Source organism: Heterodontus francisci, chromosome 23 (genome assembly GCF_036365525.1).
Source record: "Heterodontus francisci isolate sHetFra1 chromosome 23, sHetFra1.hap1, whole genome shotgun sequence".
NCBI classification, from domain to species: domain Eukaryota; kingdom Metazoa; phylum Chordata; class Chondrichthyes; order Heterodontiformes; family Heterodontidae; genus Heterodontus; species Heterodontus francisci.
The window spans coordinates 12845058-12867829 of record NC_090393.1 but is presented as its reverse complement, the minus strand read 5'-3'; the positions used below and the strand labels follow the sequence as shown (position 1 = coordinate 12867829).

The following is a 22772-nucleotide window of genomic DNA, read 5'->3' as shown; positions in this document are numbered from 1 at the left end:
ATTGGCTGTAAAGCACTTTGGGACGTCTGGTGATCATAAAAGGCACTATATAAATGCAAGTCTTTATTAAGTAAAAACTTTAACAGAAATATATCCCAAGGCTTTTCACAGAGATACAAGCAACAACAACAAAAAAGATCCAGAGCCAAGTGAAGAAAACCTTTGTTAAAGTGGTATGCTTTAAGGATGGTCTTAAAGGAGGCGGGAAATTGGTGAAGTGGAAATGTTTGGGGAGAGGATACCAGAGGTGGCTGATGGTATATGTGGGGAAGATTATCACAGTGTTGTGTGGCAGTTTAACAAAACTCATGACCAGCTCTGTCACTCACTGGCAGGTGAGACTAAGGGTGGTTTTAGAATGGTTTATGAACCGTCAGGAATATTATGCAATATCTAAGTCAGCTCGACGGGATTCTGAAAAGAATAAAGGGAAGCTGCAAAATCACAAGAGGAAACCTTTTTTGGAATGGACTGATCCAACAACCATATAATATTAATTTACACTAGTAAACTTCAATTGAGGTTGAAACCCATACAGAGCCTCTAGTTTAGATGGACATTTTTTTTTTTTGATGTGTGTTCATTTTATTATCCGGTAACCCTGATCACCAGGTGACTGACACACTAAAGAGGACTGGGCTTTTTGTTTGTTAGAAATAACCGATTAAAACACAACTGGAAAAGAAGTTGCAATCAATACAAGAAACTGCTTAGAAAGGCCATAGATGTAATTTTACTCAAAACGTTTTGGTCATAAACAAGCTTTTCAAAGTAGCAGATTTCCTGTGAGCCACTGGATATGGATTTCAATTGCCACAGGGAGACTGTAACAGAAGATTATCTGTAACAGAATGTTATATTCTCATTAATATTGACAAATTGTAGACGGCAGAAAAAGAATTAATGCGTTTGGGTTGTGCAGAGATTTGGCTGTGTGTAATTTGTGCTATAAAGGTAACTGTAGTTTAGCCTAAAAAACATTACTGCATAAATAAGATATGCCATAGCATGAAAAGAAGAGGATATATGCTCGCAGTTCACTGCATGTCAAGCTTAGAATCTTTCACAGGAAGGAAGGGAACCAGACCACCCCAAAACCCCTTCCCTGTCTCTGTCCCCGGTAGATAGTTACTGAGTGACATTGTCAGAGAACTAGATGCCTTGTAATAGCTTATCCTTTCTGTCAACAAGAGCATTGCAAGAGGGCAAGTTTGAGTCAGCAGGCCATTCACACCCAGAGGGAAACACAGTTAAACTTCAGCAAAGTACTGTGGATGCTGGAAATCTAAAATACAAACAGAAAATGCTGGAAGTACTCAACTGATCTGGTCTCATCTGTGGAGAGAGAGACAGAGTTAATGACCCTTCATCAGAACTCCCGTTCTGAGTTCAGCAGTTCTGAAGGGCGAGAGGAAGATTGGCGGTGAGGGCGAGGGGGGGGCAGCCTTTGGCGCTGGGGTCCCTCCGTGGGCCACAGATTGTCCATGGAGGAGGACTCCCAACCACCCCCCCCCACCCCCCCAGCCCCAAAGCCCTCAGGGGGGCTGCCTTGTTTCACTGGGTGGTGGAGGCACTACAAAGGACTTCAGTTGGCCTCTGGGTGGGAAGGCCGTCTTTTCCCGCACGACAGAAATTACATGGCGATAGGAGGGTGGTGGGCACTCCACCTGCCGCCTTCTGTTGCTATTTTATGGGTGCCCCTCCCATCCCGTCTCCCAGGGGCCCTTAAAATTCCAGCCATCATGTGCAAATCCTAATATACAAAATGTTCGAAATCCAAGTGGAATATTTCTTGGAGAATTGTAAAGAAAGACAGAACTTGCATTTCCAAAGTGTACCAAAACACTTCACAGTCAATGAAGTACTTTTGAAGTATGGCCACTTTTGTAATGTAGGAAATGCAACAGCGAACTTGAGCAGAGCAAACTCCCACAAACAGCAGTGTGATAATGAACAGATAATCTGCTTTTCAGTGATGTTGATTGGGGATAAATATTGGCCAGGACACTGGGGAGAACTGTCCTGTTTTTTTTTGAAATCATGCCATTGGAACCTTTACGTTCACCTGAGAGGACAGAAGGGGCCTCAGGTTAACGCTTCATCCAAAAAGCGGCACCTGTGACAGTGTAGCACTCCCTTAGTAGTGCACTGGGAGTGTCAGCCTTGATTGGTGCTCAAGTCTCAGGAGTGGGGCTGTGAACCCACAACCTTCTAACTCAGAGGTGAGAGTCACAGCTGACACTTACGATTGTACCCGTGTATTTATTAGAATCCAATGCTGTTCGCAAAGAGTCTTCAGATTCCTCGAGTGTGGCTGATAGCAACAGCAGTGAGGCTTCAGTTTGAGACTGTATTCAGAGGAAGAAAGTGGTTTGACTGTGCACAATTCCAATGATTCTTCTCTTCACTTGAGTCTGACACAGCTATGGAATAGATCTGGGATTAGGTAGGCACAACACATAGACAGAAATTCACTGAATTGATCTTGGGCCTGTCATCTCAAGTCATCTGAACACATGGAAGTAAGGATCACAGAGATAGGCTGGGAAATGATTCGAGGTCTGTGTTGACAAGCTGATGACTGCACACTGTCATTAATTGTCTTGTTTTCTTCTCTTCGGGAAAAATCAAGATTGAGTAGTATTTTTGTGGCATCTTTTCTTTCCTTTTCTACTGCAAAACCCAAATGAAGGGCTCAGGCCCATAATGTTTGATACCACCAAGGATAAGCAGGAGAGAACATAAGGCACATTGAAATGTGACTACCAGGACAAGCTTAAGTTAGAAAAGCTTAAAGATTGTAAAGAAAACGAAAGACTGAAGAGATCCTGGCAAAAAAGAGAGTTAAGAGTAGCAAAGGACTTTTTAATGAAAGAACAGATTTGAACATAAGAACATAAGATATAAGAGCAGGAGTAGACCATTCAGCCCCTCAAGCCTGCTCCGCCATTCAATAAGTTCATCGCTGATCTTCGGCTTCAACTCCACTTTCCTGCCCGCTCCCCATATCCCTTGATTCCCTGAGAGATCAAAAATCTATCCATCTTAGCATCCACAACCCTCTGGGGTAGAGAATTCCAAAGATTCACAGCCCTTTGTGTGAAAAAGTTTCTCTTCATCTCAGTCCTAAATGATCAGCCCTTTATCCTCTGACTGTGCCCTCGCGTTTTAAATTCCCCAGCCAGTGGAAACAACCTTTCAGCATCTGCCCAGTCAAGCTCCTTCAGAATTTTGTATGCTTCAATGAGATCACCTCTTATTCTTCTAAACTCCAGAGAGTAAAGACCCAATTTACTCATCCTCTCATCACAGGACAACCCTCTCATCCAGGAACCAGTCTAGTGAACCTTTGGTGTACTGCCTCCACCTCTAGTGTCACATACCAATATGGCAATGATACTTTGCTCTCTGGCTGTTGAGACATTGTCTGTGGGTCCTTCCTACCTTTTTTTCATTTTCTTTGGCATCTCACTGAAACAGATCATCACATTAGCTTTTTATCTAAAAAGGAAGGCTAATTTGCATAATTAACATCAACACCCTGGTCATCAACCGCCCCCAGTGTCTGGCCGACAGTAGGTCCTACTTCTTCTAGGCAAGAATAATCTTTAACTATCCCGCAGCTTTGAATTGAAACTGAGATCATTCAGTTTAAATAATTCCATTGAATGTACAGCACAGACACAGATTTTTTTGGCCCAACTAGTCTGTGCCAGTGTTTATGCTGTACAAAAGCCTCCTCCAAACTCGTGGAGTCTTAAACCTTCTAGTTTGGAATTGGAATCGTTAATGCAAGGTTGAAGGAATAGCTGCCATCAGAGCTTTTAAGGATGATGAAGCATGTTTCCTGACAAATTGTCATCACAGTTTATTATGGAAAGTTTGCCAGCTTATACAGTCAACAATCCTAAATGAGCCTACTGCTTGAATGTTATACTGTTTATCTTCCCGGAATTTATCCTCTCATTATCACTTTTAGCCATGGAAATTTTCACACTTCTGAAACAGTCCTGATTATTCATGCAAATAGCATACTGCCTGACAACCAGCTTTTTACAAATCTCAGTATTATTCAACTGGTTAGTGTACACAGCAGCATCTACCAGTGCTGTCAAGAGAATCGAGACCTATTTAGAGGCTGGTAATCAACAATAGTTTATTCTCGAGCACAATCCTGTATCAAGCATTAACAACTTCAGGACAAAGCGTTTTACAGGCAATGAAGTACTTTTGAAGTGTAGTCACTATTGTAATGTGGGGAAAATGCAGCAGGCAATTTGCGCAGGGCGGCACAGTGGCGCAGTGGTTAGCACCGCAGCCTCACAGCTCCAGGGACCCGGGTTCGATTCTGGGTACTGCCTGTGCGGAGTTTGCAAGTTCTCCCTGTGTCTGCGTGGGTTTCCTCCGGGTGCTCCGGTTTCCTCCCACATGCCAAAGACTTGCAGGTTGATAGGTTAATTGGCCATTATAAATTGCCCCTAGTATAGGTAGGTGGTAGGGAAATATATAGGGACAGGTCGGGATGTGATAGGAATATGGGATTAGTGTAGGATTAGTATAAATGGGTGGTTGATGGTCGGCACAGACTCGGTGGGCCGAAGGGCCTGTTTCAGTGCTGTATCTCTAAAAAAAAAACAGCAAAATAAAAGCAAAATACTGCTGATGCTGGACATCTGAAATAAAAACAAGAAATGCTGGAAATACTCAGCAGGTCTGGCAGCATCTGTGGAGAGAGAAACAAGAGTTAACATTTCAGAACTCTGTAACGTTAACTCTGCTTCTCTCTCCACAGACGCTGCCAGACCTGCTGAGTATTTCCAGCATTTCTTGTTTTCAATCCCTCAAACAGAAGTATGATAATGAATAGATAATCTGTTTTTAGTGATGTCAGTCGAGGGATAGGTATTGGCTAGGGCACTGTGGAGAACTGCCCTGCTGTTCTTCAATCTTATATGTCCACCTGCGAGGGCTGACAGAGCCTCCGTTTCACGTCTTATCCAAAAGATGGCACCTCCGACAGTGCTACATTCCCTCAGTACTGCATTGGAATGTCAGCCTTGTGTAAGTGCACAGGTCTTTAAAGTAGGATTTGAATCTACGACATTCTGAATCAGAGTGCTACCCAGAGAGCCACGGCTGTAACTTTCTACCTGGGCAATACTATTGCTTCTCCTTATCCAGCGGACTCTGCATAATTGCTCAGTGTTGCATCGCTGTGTGTTGTTTAAAGTTTTGGCTGATCATTTCCACAGGAATTTTGGCTGCTAAACCAAAAGGGGGGCAGATTTAGGTGATCAGGTGGTCTGAGGTGGGAGCAGGTGGGAAATTTTGTGCGCAGCCAGTGACTTTCCATTAAATGAATGGAAAATGGTAGGCTGCAGGCTTCCCACGTGATTTCCCAACCTGTGCTTCCAACAAAGTGCTGGTCCTTGCTGAGACTGCCTGAATGTGGAATCACCTTTAACACGCCTTGAACCAAATGAGTACAATCTTATGAGCCAGATTAATGTTTGGCTGGCGATGGTTTGGAAGTTACTTGAGATAAGCATAAACAGATCAGATCAAAATCTCCACAAAAGACAATTTTGCTGCTCAGATCAGGAAAACAACTGGCCGGTGTTCATGACAGAGGTTGTGGCGATAGATACTTTGGAGTTTCCTTTCAATACCCGTAGGGGCCAAGGAGAAATGTTTGCATAACTTTTCCCTAGGAGATTTAGTAAGTGGAGCTGTGCACAGAGGGGCAGATTGTACACAATCCATAGCAGGAAAATCATGAACGACATGACCTTTCTTACTCCCTCCTTTAAGTTTTTAATGTTTGAAACATTGCAAAAGCACATTACATTCTTAAAAATAAAAAAAAAGCTTTCTACTCTATTATAGATTCCTTAATTGTGAAAGAACTTGTACATATACAGCACTTTATACTCAGAATGATTTACAGCTAATAGATTGCATTCGAAGTGCAGTTACTGTTACCATTTAGGCAAGCCCTTGAGATTCAGTGGTATTACGATCATTGAATCCCCCACTATCAATATCCTAGGGGATACCATTGACAAGAAACTGAACTGGAGTGGCCATATAAATACCATGGCTACAAGAGCAGGTCAGAGGCTTGGTCTCCTGCAGCGAGTAACTCATCTCCTGACTCCCCAAAGCCTGTCTACCATCTACAAGGCACAAGTCAGGAGTGTGATGGAATACTCTCCATGTGCCTGGATGGGTGCAGCTCCAACAATACTCAAGACGCCTGACACCATCCAGGATAAAACAACCCGCTTGATTGACACCCCATCAACAAACATTCACTCCCTCCACTACCGATGCACAGTGGCAGCAGTGTGCACCATCTACAAGATGCACTGCAGGAACGCACCAAAGCTACTCAGGCAGCACCTTCCAAACCCGTGACCTCTACCACCTAAAAGAACAAGGACAGCAGATGCGTGGGAACAGCACCACCTGCAAGTTCCCCTCCAAGTCACACACCATCCTGACTTGGAACTATATCGCTGTTCCTTCACTGTCGCTGGGTCAAAATCCTGGAACTCCCTTCCTAATAGCACATTGGGTGTACTTAGCCCACATGGACTGCAGTGGTTCAAGAAGGCAACTCACCACCACCTTCTCAAGGGCAATTAGGGATGGGCAACAAACGCTGGCTTGGCCAGCGACGCCCACATCCCATGAAATGAATAAAAAAAGCACAGTAGCCAATTGACACACAGCAAGATTCCCCACAGATTAAGTGAAAAACTGACCAGTTAATCTGTTTGTGCTGATATTGATTAAGGGAGAAATGTTGGTCAGAGTATCAGGAGAGCTCCCTGCTCTTCAGTTCTGAGCTCCACTCTTTAGGAAGGATGGGAAGGCAAGGGTGCAGGAAAGATTGACTAGAATGGTTCCAGGGATGAGGAACTTCAGTTCCGTTGACAGTTTGGAGAACCTAGAGCTGTTCTCCTTGGAGGAGAAGATTAAGAGGAGATTTGATAGAGGTGTTCAAAATCATGAGGGGTTTGAATAGAGTAGATAGGGAGCAACTGTTCCCATTGGCAGAAGGATCCAGAACCAGAGGACACCAATTTAAGTTGATTGGCAAAAGAAGCCACAGTGACATGAGGAAAAAAAATGTATGCAGCAAGTGGTTAGGATCTGGAATGCGGTGCCTGAGAGTGTGGTGGAGGCAGGTTCAATTGAACCATTCAAAAGAGAACTGTATAATCATCTGAAGAGTGGCAGGGGAGTGGGACTAGCTGAGTTACTTTTGCAGAGAGCCGGCATGGACACGAGGGGCCGAATGTAACCATTCTATGATTCTAAATAGTGCCATGGGGTCTTTTACGTTAACCTCACCAGGCAGACAGGGCCTGAGCTGAATATCTCACCTGTGATACTCTGGCTCCAGAAGGTACGTGGGTAGTTTCCATTATACATGTAGCTATAGAGATTTTGAAAGGGAAGTATCAAAATAAAAACAGAAGTTTGACTTAAAATTGGGTAAATGCCTAGGTACGAACATCCGAACAATGACAGACAGGAAAAGGCACCTCTGGCCTATCCAGACTGTCCCACACAATTGTGATAGCTTGTGTGTTACAATGGATACTCTCTGTACCCCAGTCAAAACCATGTGATTTCCTGGAATCAGCAAAAAAAAAATAAAAACACAGGCCAATTTGGGGGTACAGATTCTGAGAAATTCCTCTCTGCCCCTTCCCCCCCATCCCCCCACAACCAGCCCTCCCAACCCGAGGATCAAAACTAGCCCAGGAGATGGCTCTGGCCCTGATAATTCTGTGCAAGTCTAGGTTGCTGGGATGAAAGAACAATAAAGAAAATGGTTTGTATTTCTATAACATCATATATCTCTGAGATGGCAGTAGATCTGTTTTGGTGATGTCAGTTGAGGGATAAGTGTTGGCCAGGGCACTGGGTGAACTTCCCTGTTCTTCGAATGATATCACGGCAACTCTGTTACACTCATCTGAACATGCAGATAGAACATCGGTTCTGAAACATGGTTCCTCCAATAATGCAGTGCTCCTTCAGTACTGCACTGAAATACTGGAATGGGGCTTGAATCCACAGCCTTCTGACTCAGAGGTAAGAGTACTGTGCCTGAGGAGAAAAGGATCTGAAGATTCCCTTGTTGATTCAGTATAGAAATTAGACTGGCTAGTGTGTAACTGAGTCATACAGACCTCAAGGATCCCAGATTTGATGACTGGCCTATACTGTCATAGCTAATCTCAGATAAGGTGACAGTAAGGAGTAAAGGGTTTGGCTCAGTAAGGTGGAGTAGTGTCGAGAGAAATCACAGGGCCAGCAACTCCAGCTGGAAAGAGCAAAGTGAGAACTGGATCAAGCTTCAATGTGATGCCTCAGCAATCAAATAGCCTCATGACACTCAATGGCTCGGCTGACAAATGAAGAATGGTCACTTGGATAGAGTGATACTGGCACATCTGAATTGTTGCCTTCTAGAGACATGAGGAGAGAACTGAGGAGAGGATAGCGATGAGTCCTGAACTTGTCGGCCAAGAGAGCTTTGCTGAACGACATTTCGATGTTCCCACAGTCTTACAGTCCTTTGTTTAAAATACAACATCAAATGCAGATTAAATGTTATAAACCCCACCAGACTGATTAAAAAGAAACGTTCAGTGTCCACCGTATTTAGCTACAAATGGTGACATCTATTTTCTATTTTATTTTTTCCTCCTTCCCCTTAGGCTTTAAGGGAGAAAGAGACCATTGGAAAAGTGGGCGATCAGTTTGTATAAAAACACACGAGAGTGGCAAGAAGGAAATCGAATCATTCGATGCAGCAATCCTGCTCGTTCGGAACCCATACAAAGCACTAATGGCAGAATTCAACCGGAAATATGGAGGACACGTTGGCTTTGCTTCCGAAGCTCACTGGAGGGGCAAAGGTATGATGTACAGTGGGTTTTTTTGCTTGTCCTTAGATTGAATTCCAGTTCTTGGTTCTGTCTGTTGGATAAATCCAAGTGAAGGTTGAGGACCCACGCTGTAGGACTATCACCGAGGTTGGAGGAGTAAAAGAGAGCAACAACTTGCATTTATATATTTCCTTTAACATAATAAAATGTCCCAAGATACTTCAGAGGAGCATTATCAAACAAAATTTGACACCAAGCAACATAAGGAGATATTAGGAAAAGCGAGGTAGGTTTTAAGGAACATCTTAAAAGGAGGAGAGAAAGGTTGAGAGATGGAGAGATTTAAGGAAGGAATTTCAGAGCTCAGGGAGGAGGCAGCTGAAGACATGGTGCCAATAATGGAGCAATGAAAATAAGGGATGCGCAAGAGACCAAAATTGGAGGAGAGCAGAAATCTTGGAGGGTTGTAGGGCTGCAGGAAGTTACAGAGAGAGGGTGGGATGATGCCATGGAGGGATTTGGAAACAAGAATGAAAATTTTACAATCGAGATGTTGCCAGACTGGGAGCCAAGGGAAGTCAGGAACCAATGAAGACATGAGGCCCAGCTGGAGTTTAAAAGCCTGAAGAGTAGTGTGATTCCTCTCCTCTTGGGCCAAGAATGTGATTGGTGCAGTGATCGGAGGTGGCAAGCTTTGGTTCGCCTCTGATAAAACAGCACAACTTTCGATATCTCTTTGAGTCATTCAATAGTTACTGATTTGATTTTTCAGTTCATACTGCAATGGGGAATTGCACTGAAAGGATAAGTTAAAAATCACACTGTTTAAAAGTAAGGTTTCAATTCTCTCGTTGCTTTAACCACTGAACTATGAAGGTAACTCCAACTGTTCAGTTTACAGCATTGGAAAAGCAAGCCCTCTCCCAGCTATTGAAGCTTTGAAGTGATCTATGTGTGGCCCTTGGGCATCAGTTCATAATCAGCATGTAAGTGGTGTCATTGCAGCTTGTGTCCATGTTCAGTGTGCGACTACGCAGCAGCAGGTATTTAAAAACTAAGAGTATTGCTGTGTATGATTAACATATTTTGATTACTTCCCTGAGTACCGATTTTAATATATCGTTGATTAAAGGTCAATATTCCAACTTATAATTAGTTTATAATGTCATTGAGAATTCATGTGACCTTTCAGCTCCCCTCTCTCCTCCCGCATAAAAGGTTGAAACTATAGTCCAAGACCCTGCTCTTTTTCTGCCTGGTTATCAGGATTTCAAATGATATTGTTTTTGACATGAACCTTCAGCCATCGCCTTCAGCCTGTGTCAAGAACTCAGTTCCCTCGCCATCAATTCCATTACTCTTCCCAGCTACCATCTCAGGTGAGCCAGATCGTACTCAACAGTGGCATCCTATTCAATCCCGAGCTGAGAATCTGACCCCATATGCTCTCCATCACAAAGACGATCTCGTTGCAACTCTTGTTGCCCGCCTCTGCCCCTGCCTCAGCTCGTCTGCTGCTGAAACCCTCATCCATGCCATTGTCATCTTCCAGTTCGCAATATTCCAACACTCTCCTGGCCTATCCTATCCTATCCTATCCTATCCTATCCTATCCCATACCATCCCAGTCACCTATCACCTTGCTGACTTACATTGACTCCTGGTATCCCAGCTTGGACTTCTCATCCTCACCTTTAAATTCCTTCAAGACCTCGCCCTTCTCTATCTCTGTAGCCTCTTCCAGCCCTACAACCCCCCTGAGAACTCATTCCTTCAACTCTAGCCTCTTGTGCATTGCCCTCCCTTCAACCTACCATTGATGGCCATTCCTTCAGCTATTTGAGACTTTGAAACTTCCTCCTCTCCAACAACCTTTCTTTCTTCAAGACCTCCTTTAATTCCCACCTCAAGCCAACCTTCCTAATATTAATTTCTTTGAATTGACAACCATTTTTTGGTGAAGTGCCTTGGGATATTTATCTAATTTGTAGGTGCTATATAAATACAAGTTATTTTCATTATGCCCAGCACTCCTGAACTCCCTTGCTTTTCATTTGTCCTCACTTTCCTCAAAAACACCTACTTTAACATTGCCCTCTTCAATCATCCTAACCATCCTTCAAAAAAAAAATCCTCTTGGTGTTTCACAGCTCTTTGTAAGGCATCTAGAGACGTTTTATTACCTGTAGCACGAACAACTTACCTTTCTAACAACAACTTACATTTATAGAGCCCCTTTAACGTAATAAAGGTGCTTTACAGGAGCATTATCAAACAAAATTTGACACCGGACCACATAAGGAGATATTAGGACAGCTTGGTCAAAGAGGTAGGTTTAAAGGAGTGTCATAAATGAGGAGAGACAGAGAGATTTAGCAAGGCAATTCAGAGCTTAGGGTCTAGACATCTGAAGGCACAGCCGCCAATGGTGGAGCGAGGAAAATTGGGGATGTGCAAAAGGCCAGAATTGGAGGAGCGCAGAAATCTCGGCGGGTTGTAGGGCTGGAGGGAGTTACAGAGTAGGGAGAGGGCAAGGATGTGGAGGAATTTGAAAAAAGCGATTAGAATTTTAACATCAAGGCATTGTTGGACTGGGAGCCAATGTAGGTCAGTGAGGGGATTATGGGTGATTGGTGCAAGTTGAGCAGCGGAGTTTTGGCAGTTACACTGTAAGGCGATACTCATTCTATACAGAGATATCTCAGAACACTATACAAGCCAAAAGGTAAGGAATATATACTCTTGTTAAGAAGCTGGTTATTCTGAGATATCTTGAATTGTTCTAGATGCAGACAGAGATACATGTGACACCTTCCTGGAAAGCTAAACAGCATAATTTACTTCAGTTATTTTTTTCATGATTCAGTTTTTGTAATTTTATTATATGCCAGAACCTGTTGTTAAGGCCGTGAAAGAGAATGGAATGAGAAACCATTTAGTTAGCCAGTTGTCACAACAGCGTGTGTAAAATGACAGGCAAATGGGTTCATCAGACAGCACGGTCCCTTTAAATGTGACTGGCTTTGGTTATATATTTTCGTCAGGTCATACTTACGAAAAGAGAAAGGTAGAAAGACTTGCATTTTGATAGCACCTTTCACTTCTTTAGGATGTTGCAACATTGCTTTACAAGCACTTAAGTCACTATTGTAATGTTGAAATCGCGGCAGCCAATTTATGCACAGCAAGCTCTCACAAACAGCAATGTGATAATGGCCAGATAATCTAATGTTCAGTGATGTCGGTTGAGGGATAAATATAGAACTCCCCTTCTCTTCTTTGAAATAATGCCATGGGATCTTTTACAGATGGGGCCTGACCATTGACTAGTGCCTGCCTTTAGTAAGTAATGGAGCATAATTGTTTTAAATGGACAATAGTCACATTTCTGCCAGCTGTAGTTTGACTCCTAGCCGTCAATATTCAGTTCAATCAAGTTGTACAGAGCTTGCGTGTCTCGGGTATATCAGAGCAGATTATGTTGCTAGGCCTCCCTGGCATTGGCTTTAGTGAGTCCAGACCCCCAAAGAGCATCTCTCACTGAACCACATGGCGGATTCCATTTTCTACCTTTCACGTGCTCCAGGGCTTCAGAAGCTAGGAGTCTGAAACCACAGGTAATGTGTGTAGTGGACAAGTGACCATAGGGTCAAAGGCACTATTTCTGTAACCTGTCACTGGATTTGGAATGTTTTCCACTTAAGCCTTTGGGGCTTTGTTGCTCCATAACCTTGTGGACTTGCAAGAGCTCCTGGTATGACAGCCTCCCATTTTACTTTCATTTTTAGTTATTTTTTCTTCCTTTTTTTTAACATTCTTTTTTACATTTTTTACAACCTTTTTTTTGCATTTATTTCATTTCATCTTTGTTTGTTCAGTTTGCTTACCCACTGTTTTTTTCAGGTTTGCACTTGCTGCTGTTCAATATTCAGTGTATTTACACCTAATCTGTACTAATGCTTTGTCTTTCAACACACCATTAACATATTGTTTGCCTTTGCTCCGTGACCTTTTGGTCAGCTATGTGGCCTGGTCCAATCTAGACCTCCTTTGTTATCTCTTGCCCCACCCCCACCTCACTTGCTTATAACCTGTGACTTTTCTAATATATGTCAGTTCCGATGAAGGGTCACTGACCCGAAACGTTAACTCTGCTTCTCTTTCCACAGATGCTGCCAGACCTGCTGAGTGATTCCAGCATTTCTTGTTTTTATTCCTGGTATTGGGGATTGGGGTTGGTCTAATATTTAAGATCAATCAAACACAGGTAGCACAGAAGTTTTTATATCTCATGTAGCAATTAGTGCCCAGTTTGTAAGCTTTAGATTAAGTTTAATTTTCACCATAAAAGCCTTTTCAAATGAGACTCAGGTATTTACTGGAATACAGGTGAGGTTAGTACAACTGTAGGTACTAAAATCGTTATTACACAGGCCTGCCAAATTCTGTTTCTTTCTACCTTGAAGTAAATGACCACAGTGTGCTTTCCATAACCATAGAGAAACTGCTAGAAGGCTCACATTTTCCCTATTGGCCAATATTCCCTCTAAGCTGCGTGGGTGTACGACCACACAGCAATCGGAAATGTGCCATGCAGGGAACAAACAAGCCACGCACCACCATAAGATGGGCGCATGCACAGCCGTGCGACAGTCTCAAAGGGAACACTTTGTGCAACATGGCAGCTGCACACAGCAAATAATAGTTAGCGGGAGCATTGCTTTAGACTAGTGTTAACATCATGATTGCACTGGGACAGCGTAATGTTTTTTTTTTGTTCTTTCATGGGATGTGGGCACTGCAGGCCAGGCCAGCATTTATTGCCTTTGAACTGAGTGTCTTGCTCAGCCATTTCAAGGGCAAATAAGAGTCAACCACATTGCTGTGGGTCTGGAGTCACATGTCGGCCAGACCAGGTAAGGACAGCAGATTTCCTTCCCTAAAGGACATGAGTGAACCAGATGGGTTTTTACAACAATCGACGATGGTTTCATGGCCATCATTAGACTAGCTTTAAATTCCAGATTTATTAATTGCATTCAAATTCCACCTTCTGCTGTGGTGGGATTCAAGCCCTTGTCCCCAGAGCAATACCTGGGTCTCTGGGTTACTAGGCCAGTAACAATACCAGTACGCCACCACTTCCCCTTGAATGTAAGGAATAGGAACAGGAGTGGGCCATACAGCTCTGCCATTCAATTAGATCATGGTTCATCTCATCTGTTCAGTTTGGTTTGACCGTGTGCTTTTTGGGCTCCACTGATGTCTCAGGTGATGCTGTGCCACGTGATGCAGATTAGGTCAGGCAGGGAAGATCCCTGATTTAACTGAATTCCTTCAATGCTACAATTGGACTCAGTTCCTTTTCCTCCCACCCACCCCCATCTCCCCCCACAATGGTGAGTAAGGAACGAAGAAGCCTGCCATGTTTCCCACATCTGATTGTTAACTAGAGAGCCCTGGAAACTTTCTCTGGGCGTTAGATGAGGATCTCTCATTTTTTCTACAACAGTCCAAAAAGGCCCTGATGCTGCTAAGGCTTACACTTGAAGAATGATCACAATGGTGACGTTTCGTAGGGCTGATTTACATAGGACATAATATGACACTTGCAGAACTGCATTCTAAGTTGAGTCAAGGTCTGCACTAGTATTAGCTGTTACTCGTTTGGTAGTACATTTGTTTCTGACTTAATAGCTTATGAGTTCAAATCCCACTTCAGGACGAGCACAAAAGTCTAGGCTGACACTTCAGCATAATACTGAGGGAGTGCTGTACTATTGGAGGTGCTGTCTTTCAGATGAGATGTTAACCCAAAGCCTGTCTGCCCTTTCAGGTGGATGTTTAAAATGTCCCATGACACTATCTTAAAGAAAAACAGTGGAGTTATTCCTGGTGGCTGGCCAATAGTTAACTAAAGTCACTAAAACAGATGATCTGATCATTATCATTGCTGTATGCAAATTGGCTGCTTTGTTTCCATACATTACAACAGTGACTACACTTCAAAAGTACTTCATTGGCTATAATGTGCATTGGACATCCTGAGGCTATGTAAATGCAAGTTTTCCTTTTTTTTTAGCAGTTATGGTACTGGACTAATAACCCAGAGGTTTCAAACTAGTGCAAAGTGTGAAATTGAATTCAATAAATTCGGACATTTGTAAACTAGTATCAGAAAATGACCCGCTACCATGTGACTCCAGTCCTACAATATATGAACACAATTAGGATAACCAGTGATAGGCTTTATGAACATAAGAAAATAAGAAATACAGCATCAGTAGACCATACGGCCCATCAAACCTGCTCCACCATTCAATATGATCATGTCGGATCTTTGCTTCAAGTCCACTTTCCCACCTGCTCCCCATATCCCTTGATTCCCTGAGAGACCAAAATCTGTCTTTCTCAGCCTTAAATATATTCAACCATGGAGAATCCACAACCCTCTGAATGGAGAAATTTCTCCTTATTTCAGTCCTAAATGATCCTAAATGTTCTAGATTCCCCAGCCAGGGGAAACAACCTCTCATTATCTACCCTGTCAAGCCCCTTCAATCTTGTATGGTTCAATGAGATCACCTCTCATTCTTCTAAACTTCAGAGAGTACAGTCTCAGTTTACTCAGCCTCTCGTCATATGACAACTCTCTCATCCCAGGAACCAATCAAGTGAACCAATATAGAGTCATAGAGAGATACAGCACTGAAACAGGCCCTTCGGCCCACCAAGTCTGTGCCAACCATCAACCACCCATTTATATTAATCCTGCATTAATCCCATTCCCCTCTCACATCCCCACTTTCCCTCAATTCTCCTACCACCTACCTATACTAGGGGCAATTTACAATGGCCAATTTACCTATCAACCCGCAAGTCTTTTGCATGTGGGAGGAAACCAGAGCACCCGGAGAGAACCCACGCAGGTCACAGGGAGAACTTGCAAACTCCGCACAATTGGAACTTAAGAACTTTATTTTTAAACTTACATTGTGCCCAAACCTCTGAGCACAAACTTTATCTGTAGATAATTTGCTCCAATTAAAGAAATGAGAAACTAAAACTCTCACAAAACAAGTCTAAGTTGTTGGTTATTACTGCAACAAACCTGGGTAATAGGGGAAAATGGCAGCTGTGGAGGTTACACACGGTGCAGGATAATCAGTGAATATGTAAAACAGGGACGACCACATCACAAAACTAATTCATGGGGGAAATAAAACATATAAAATACAAACAAACATATTTCATGGAAAAATTTAAATAAAACATTAGGGCTCCAATGTGTAGCATGACAGAGTGGTGGGATGGCCAGTTGTCTACATCTTTGCCCTCAAGGTGTGATGCGTTAAATGGAAGAGCCCAATTTATGATGACAGCAGGACAACAGAGGGGACCAAATATTCTGACACAGGCTGAGGAGTGATATATTTTTAGATAGTGAACTAATAAATACTACCTTGGCCATATTGTCTATCTTGCAACACAGAGGGGTGCCATTATCCTCTTCTTATGCAGGTATTTAAGTTCACTTCTGCCTTTTTAAAACCAGGGGGAGAAAAAAAGGTAAAGTATACTGGATGAATGAAGAGGAGCGGAAGGTCACTTACAACAACAACAACTTGCATTTATTTGCTCTTTTAACGTAGTAAAACATCCCAAGACACATCATAGGATGTCATCAATCAAAATTTGACACCAAACCGCACAAGGAGATGTTAGGATAAACCACCGCCAGTGACATCACGATTATGGAATATTTGCTACAAAAGTTATTTGCTCCCGAGGGTACACCTAAAGAGAATGTAAAAGCTTTTAGCCCCCGCAAGACTGCCCCATTTTGATAAATCAATCCCATCTTCTCCCCTGATCTGCGATCCCATTACTTGCCAGAAACTCAATTAATTATCTCCTGCTTCCCACTTATACTTTCTGCTTCAAAAGCCTGATTGATCAATCTGTTACCCCGGAGTGAAAGATTACTGTTTTCATTGATATTCTTACTTTTAACCTCCTAATATTTAAACCGGTGTTGAAGGAATCTAAACCAGTCAATTCCCCTCATGATCTTGAAAACATCAATTCGGTCACTTCAAAGCCTCCTCTTCTCCAGAAGCAAGCCCATTTTCCTTAACCTTTTCCTCACAACTTAGATTCCAGAAACCCAGAAGCATCATTAATGCTCTGAACAAGGATTGTCTGAGAAACCTCAGTAAGCACACAATGCTCTTTTATTTTTAGATTGATATAACAGTTAGAAAAACATACTTGTCACCTCCCAGGGTATTCGTGGAATTGTAAGGAACTCAAAATGATTAACGTTGTTGCCACAGCCAGATGAAGGAGAAACATGCCCTGGGCTGCCTTCTCCTTGTTAGATTTGAACAAGGCCACTGTGATTTTGTTTTCTTTGTCCTGATTTATTTCTGAGGGATCTTGCAGAAATGAAGACTTAATAGCTACAATTCCCAGGATCCCAGTGCTGCTTTGAGAAATTGCCTTCATGCACGGTGCCTCCTCCATTCCTACAAGCCACAGCTTCATACAGTTTCAGATTCATTCAGCTTGAATCAGTAGGGGTGGGGTGGCGATGAGCTGCCCTGGAGGGGAATCAATCGCCCTCCCAATTAGAACAGAAGAACTAGGAGCTGGATTAGGCTATACGGCCATTCAATACAATCATGGCAGATGTTTTCGCTTAAATCAACTTAACCACCCAATCCCCCTTGATACCTTGAGTGTCCAAAAATCTTTTGCTTTCAGACTTGCATATACTCAATGACTGAGCATCCACAGCTCTCTGGAGTTGACAATTCCAAAGATTCATAACTTTTGAGTGAAGAAATTTCTCCTCAACTCAGTCCTAAATGGCTGACCCCTTATCCTGAGACTGTGCCCCTGAGTTTCAGACTCACCAGCCAGGGGAAACAGCCTCTCAGCATCTGCCCTGCCAAGCCCCCTTCAATCTTGTAGGTGTCAATGAGATCACCTCTCATTCTACTAAACTGCAGAGAGTGTAGGTGCATTCTACTCAATCTCTTCTTATAGGACAACCCACTGTATTGGTGCACTTACCTTATTGCAGAGCCAGCAGTGTCAGTTCCAATCACAATGTCACAGTTGTAAGTTAAGCACCAAAAGACTAACAAAAGAAATGGTTTTCCTTCCGCACCTCAGGAGATGGCTGCATATACTGACACCAGTGTTCCTGGCCAGAATAGAGATGATTGGGAAACTCCCCCCATCAATCACACTAGTTGCTGAATTTTGTTCAGTGGCGGGGAGGTGGGTGGTGGTAGGGTGGCCAGAGGATCGCACCGGCAGCGGCCTGCCACGGAGCCTGATGGCGGGATTGCCAGGACCAATTTCCCCGGTGGCGGCAAGGGCCCGGTAGTGACGGGACCCAACTTTAAATATTCCAATACATTTTATGAATACATTTAAATACGGTTCCCCACGATCTCACTGTTGGATCCAGATCTTCGGTGCAACAGACAGCACTCATGTGCCTTCACATTCCCGTCCAGGGAAAGCTGGCGCCACCGAGGTGGGGAAGGGGGGCACTCAGGATTTTTACTGTAGTGGGGGATGGGGTCAACTCTGCATTTTCAGTGTATGGGGGTGCGGGGGGGTTGGGGAAGGGTGACCTCTGCACTTTGTGCAGCTGGTGGGGGAAAGGCAATGTCAGTGTATTGGTGGCGGTGGGGGGGGGGAAATGGGGCAAAATTTTATTTTCGGTGTAATGGGGGGCGTGTGAGGTTCAACTCTGCAGTCTCTGAGAAGTCCTTTAGAAATGGCGCCAGCGCCTGCGCAGAGACAGCTCACGGCGTCGCCAAGGCCGCCCCCCCGCCATGTGATTGGGGGAGGGCAGCCGCCCTGCATATTTAAATGAGCCGCCACGCTCAAGTTCATGGCCCATGCATGCCGGCCGCCATTTTCTTCGCTTGCCGCCGCCCCTGGTGGCGGAAACACAAAATTCAGCCCGAGGTGACCGCACTGCTGTAAGTGACCGGGATCGAATTGATGCACATAATTTGGATTGATCCTCCACTCACCCCATTTTGCTGGAGCAATCACTCTGCCTCTATCAGGGGAGGATGCAGTAGCTTCAGTCAAGAGTTCTGTTTGCTGGAGCTCGTAGAGATTCTGTTTAGCAAGACTCCATTTGCTGAGTGAAGGGACTGTTGTAAAATAAACTGCTGGCTTGAGTCCTGTCCCTCCTGCAACTCATTGTCTGACTTAGCGAAACTCATTGGCTGACACATTGGTCAGTGTTAGGAGATAGGAAATGCTGAATCAATGGTGTCTATCAAACGGGTAGTCCGAGTGCTGATTTTGCCTGCACAGGCTAGTTGTGTGGTTCCCTTGTCGGTGGCATCAGTGGAACTTTGCCAGCTGTGGGGAAGCCGGAATTTGAAAATATTGGACCTTCTAATGACTGTACGTGTGTTACCTGTTGTTTTATCCTTTGCCTCTTGCGCATCCCTGATTTTAATCACTCCACCATTGCTGGCTGTGCCTACAACTGCCAAGGCCCTAAGCTCTGGAATTGTCTCCCTAAACCTCTCCACCTCTTTAACTTTCTCTCCTCCTCTAAGATGCTCCTTAAATCCATATCCCTTTGAGCAAGCTTTTGGTCATCTGTCTTAACATCTCCTTATGTGGCTCGGTGTCAAATTTTGTTTGATAATACGCCTGTGGAGTGCCTTGGGACACTTTATTATGTTAAAAGCACTCTATAAATGCAGGTTGTGGTTGCTGCTGACACTGTGGAATCTGTGTCACAATCTAAGCCTGGGCAAATTCTACCTTGCTTGGAGACAGGAGCATTAGACAGCAGCTTAACTCACTCTCACTACTGAGTTAAAAGGGCTGTGGGTTGAAATCCCACTAAAGGAGATAAATACATGATTTAGGGAGTGCTGCATTGTTGGAGGTGCTATCTTTGTGAAAAGGCCCTATCAGGTGGGCATAAAGGATCTGATTATACTACTGAAAGGAGGATAGATTGTTCTGGATAACAATTATCCCATAAATAATCCCACCTGAGTGTCTCTTGCTCAGTTTAGACCAGGGATTGAGTGTGTCGCATGTCTGCATTATAGAGCTCCTTTCCACATGACACTTGCCCAGTGAAGTTTCACCTGACATTTATTAAATGCTATAAACCATTGAACAGGACGTACAGGAATTCATTTAAATATATGGCTATGAGGCCCATGAACAGTTGCAAAACATCTAAAGGAATCTGGCCTTGGAAATTTTTTAAGCAACAACAACTTGCATTTATATAGCGCCTTTAATGTAGCAAATCATCTCAAGGGACTTCACAGGAGCGTTATCAGACAGAATTTGACACTGAGCCACATAAGAAGACATTAGGACAGAGCTTGGCCAACGAGGTAGGTTTAAGGAGCATCTTAAAGGAGGGTAGAGAGTGGAGAGGCTTAGGGAGGCAATTTCCAGAGGTCAGGACCTAGACAGCTGAAGGAATGGCTCCTAGTGATGGAGCGATGAAAATTGGGGATGCGCAAGTGTTTTTTTGTTTTCAGTGGAGTAGCAGATCCCTTAGTGTCCAAGCACCATTCGTTGCTTGTCGCTCACTTGGTTTTGGAGGGGGTTTCACTCTGTCTAGCTAAAAGTAGCAGCCAAACAATTATTTGCTTACCTGAGTAATTACTGCCACTTATAATTGATGGCATATTGGATAACTGAACAGTGGGCTTTAGATCTTTAGATTTCATTAGTGGGAACAGGCAGCTTTGCCGTGTGCTTTATCTGCAGTACACAGCAAAGGGAGAGCAAATAAAAGTGACTGCTGAAAAACATCAGCCTCACGATTTACAGGGACATAAATCAGCTGTGATCTGACCACTGCTTATGGACATGTTATAAAATTTGGGGAGATTAAGCTGCATTGGAGGACATAAATCACATCCGTGCTTGAATTAAGAGCCCCTCGGTACGCATTTAGAATGCTGCAGTGCGGAGAAAGCAGAGTCTCTGTGGAGCTCTGTCACAACATGACACCAGGGAGTGACGATGCTTTTCCCCTTGAAGTGTCCGTGCCCTTCGCACTGTCTCAAACTGTGCTGCCAACCTGTTGTCACTTCTCCTGAAAGAACACTTCAAGCACTGCTCGCACTGCTAATGAGAAACTAATATTGGTCTCTTTGGTCTATCTGCTCACTCTGAGCAGAATAACTGCCTGCTTCCTCATCCTTCCAACCCTGGTCATTGCCAAAAAAAAATAATGTGACTCTCTTTAGCTATAACTTCCCGCTCGCTCTCCAGTTCCTGCTGCCACCCTCTCTCTCTGTTTCTGTTACTCATCCCCTCTTACTCCCTCTCTCTATGGCTCCAGCACACTGTGGCCATCTACGTTTGTTTCTGCCTCTGACTCTTTTTGGCACTCTTTCCACCTCCCTCATTTTCTCCCTCCCTCCATCTTCTCGCTCACCTGTATATCTTGTATTCCCTGTATGGCTCTCGCACACGTTGCTGCATTGATATACTAAATTCAGATCATTTGCCTTTTATAAAGCCCACATGGTATACAGCGAATTGGCAGCTAACATATCAGGTGTTGGTGCTACAGGAAGGTCAGGAGAAGATGTGGCCCATGACTGGAAGAGAGAGAACCTGGAAAGGAGTAGGTGAGATTTCAAGGGTGGGAGAAGGTGAGGGGTGGGGGAGCAAGAGCGGGAGTGAGTAGAGTGTAGGGCCTGGATTGGGAGAGGGTGAGGAGCAATGGCAGTTGTCTGAGTTGAGAGGGAGAGGTTCGGATTGGGGTCAGAATCAGGAGCCAAGATTGAGATTAACACAGTGCAAGTTTAATGGTCTCCCTGAGGCTTAGATAAGGTTGAAGCACTGGGGCTCCGAGGGAGTGGAGTTGAGTGGAGTAACAGCAGGGACCCAGAATGGTAAAATAGCTCAGTGAGAATACAACAAGGCTCATGCAGGAGCAACATGATTGACCAAGCATGGAGACACAGAGAGGAGCAGACGGCCGGAGGGACAAGGTGGGGAGGACAGTTAGAGAGCTGTGGCAACCAGGCATGCCTTTGAAACTCATGTGAGGAAGGGAGTCCAGCTGGGGCCCTCACTTAGCAAGAGAGAAGGGGTTCAGCAGACCTGGAGCATGTGGTGTGGCAGAGCAGAGACTCAGATGGGCCTGGCAAAGGGTCCGGGACAGGTTGGAGGTTTGACAAATTGGCTAAAATGCCCAAACAGAAAGGTAATAGAAGGGGAAATGGGGAAAGTGGAATGAGAATTGATTGAAATTTTCTTTCAGACCATGGGCTGGTGCTGACCACACATTGGTCCATGCTAACCATGTGATCAAATCAGCAGCACGAGAAGACCATTACAGTACAATTCTTTTACAAATATAGGTTTATAAAGTGGCGGTTGGCATAGTTGGTAGCATGGTTGTCTCTGAAGCAGGTAGTTCCACCCTATCCCAGAACTGATGTACATAATCTATACTGACACTTCAGACAATGCTGTACTGTTGGAAATGCAGTCTTTCCACAAATGAAAACTGAGGTTCTATCTTTCTATTCCTGTAGTTTAGTTGGATGTAAAAGATCCCATGGCATTGCTCGAAGAAGACCAGGGAATTATCTTGGTATCCTGACCAATGTTCATCTTTCCATGAAAACCACCCAAAAAATTGATTGACCGGTCCATATTACAATGGTAGTTCAGAAACATTTTCATTGGCTGTAAAGCATTTTTGGGATATCATGAGGTTGTGAAAGGTGCAATATAAATGTAAGATATTTATTTTTCAGGAGCTTCCACTGCTTTGGTCGGTTCTGGGGGACTGAGATATAAAATCTACCTTCACGACTCTGA

General features: G+C 43.9%; 1 protein-coding gene across 2 annotated transcripts in view; it reads left to right on the top strand.

Moving 5' to 3' along the window:
- Positions 1-22772, top strand: part of wscd2 (WSC domain containing 2) — a 293045-nt gene that overhangs the window by 234679 nt on the left and 35594 nt on the right. The window contains exon 7 of one of the 2 annotated variants that reach the window (XM_068054695.1): positions 8739-8939. The exons of the other annotated variant lie outside the window; for it this stretch is intronic. Coding sequence (XP_067910796.1) covers positions 8739-8939 — 201 coding nt within the window. The remainder of the gene's footprint in view (positions 1-8738; positions 8940-22772) is intronic. 2 annotated transcript variants of the gene reach the window in all.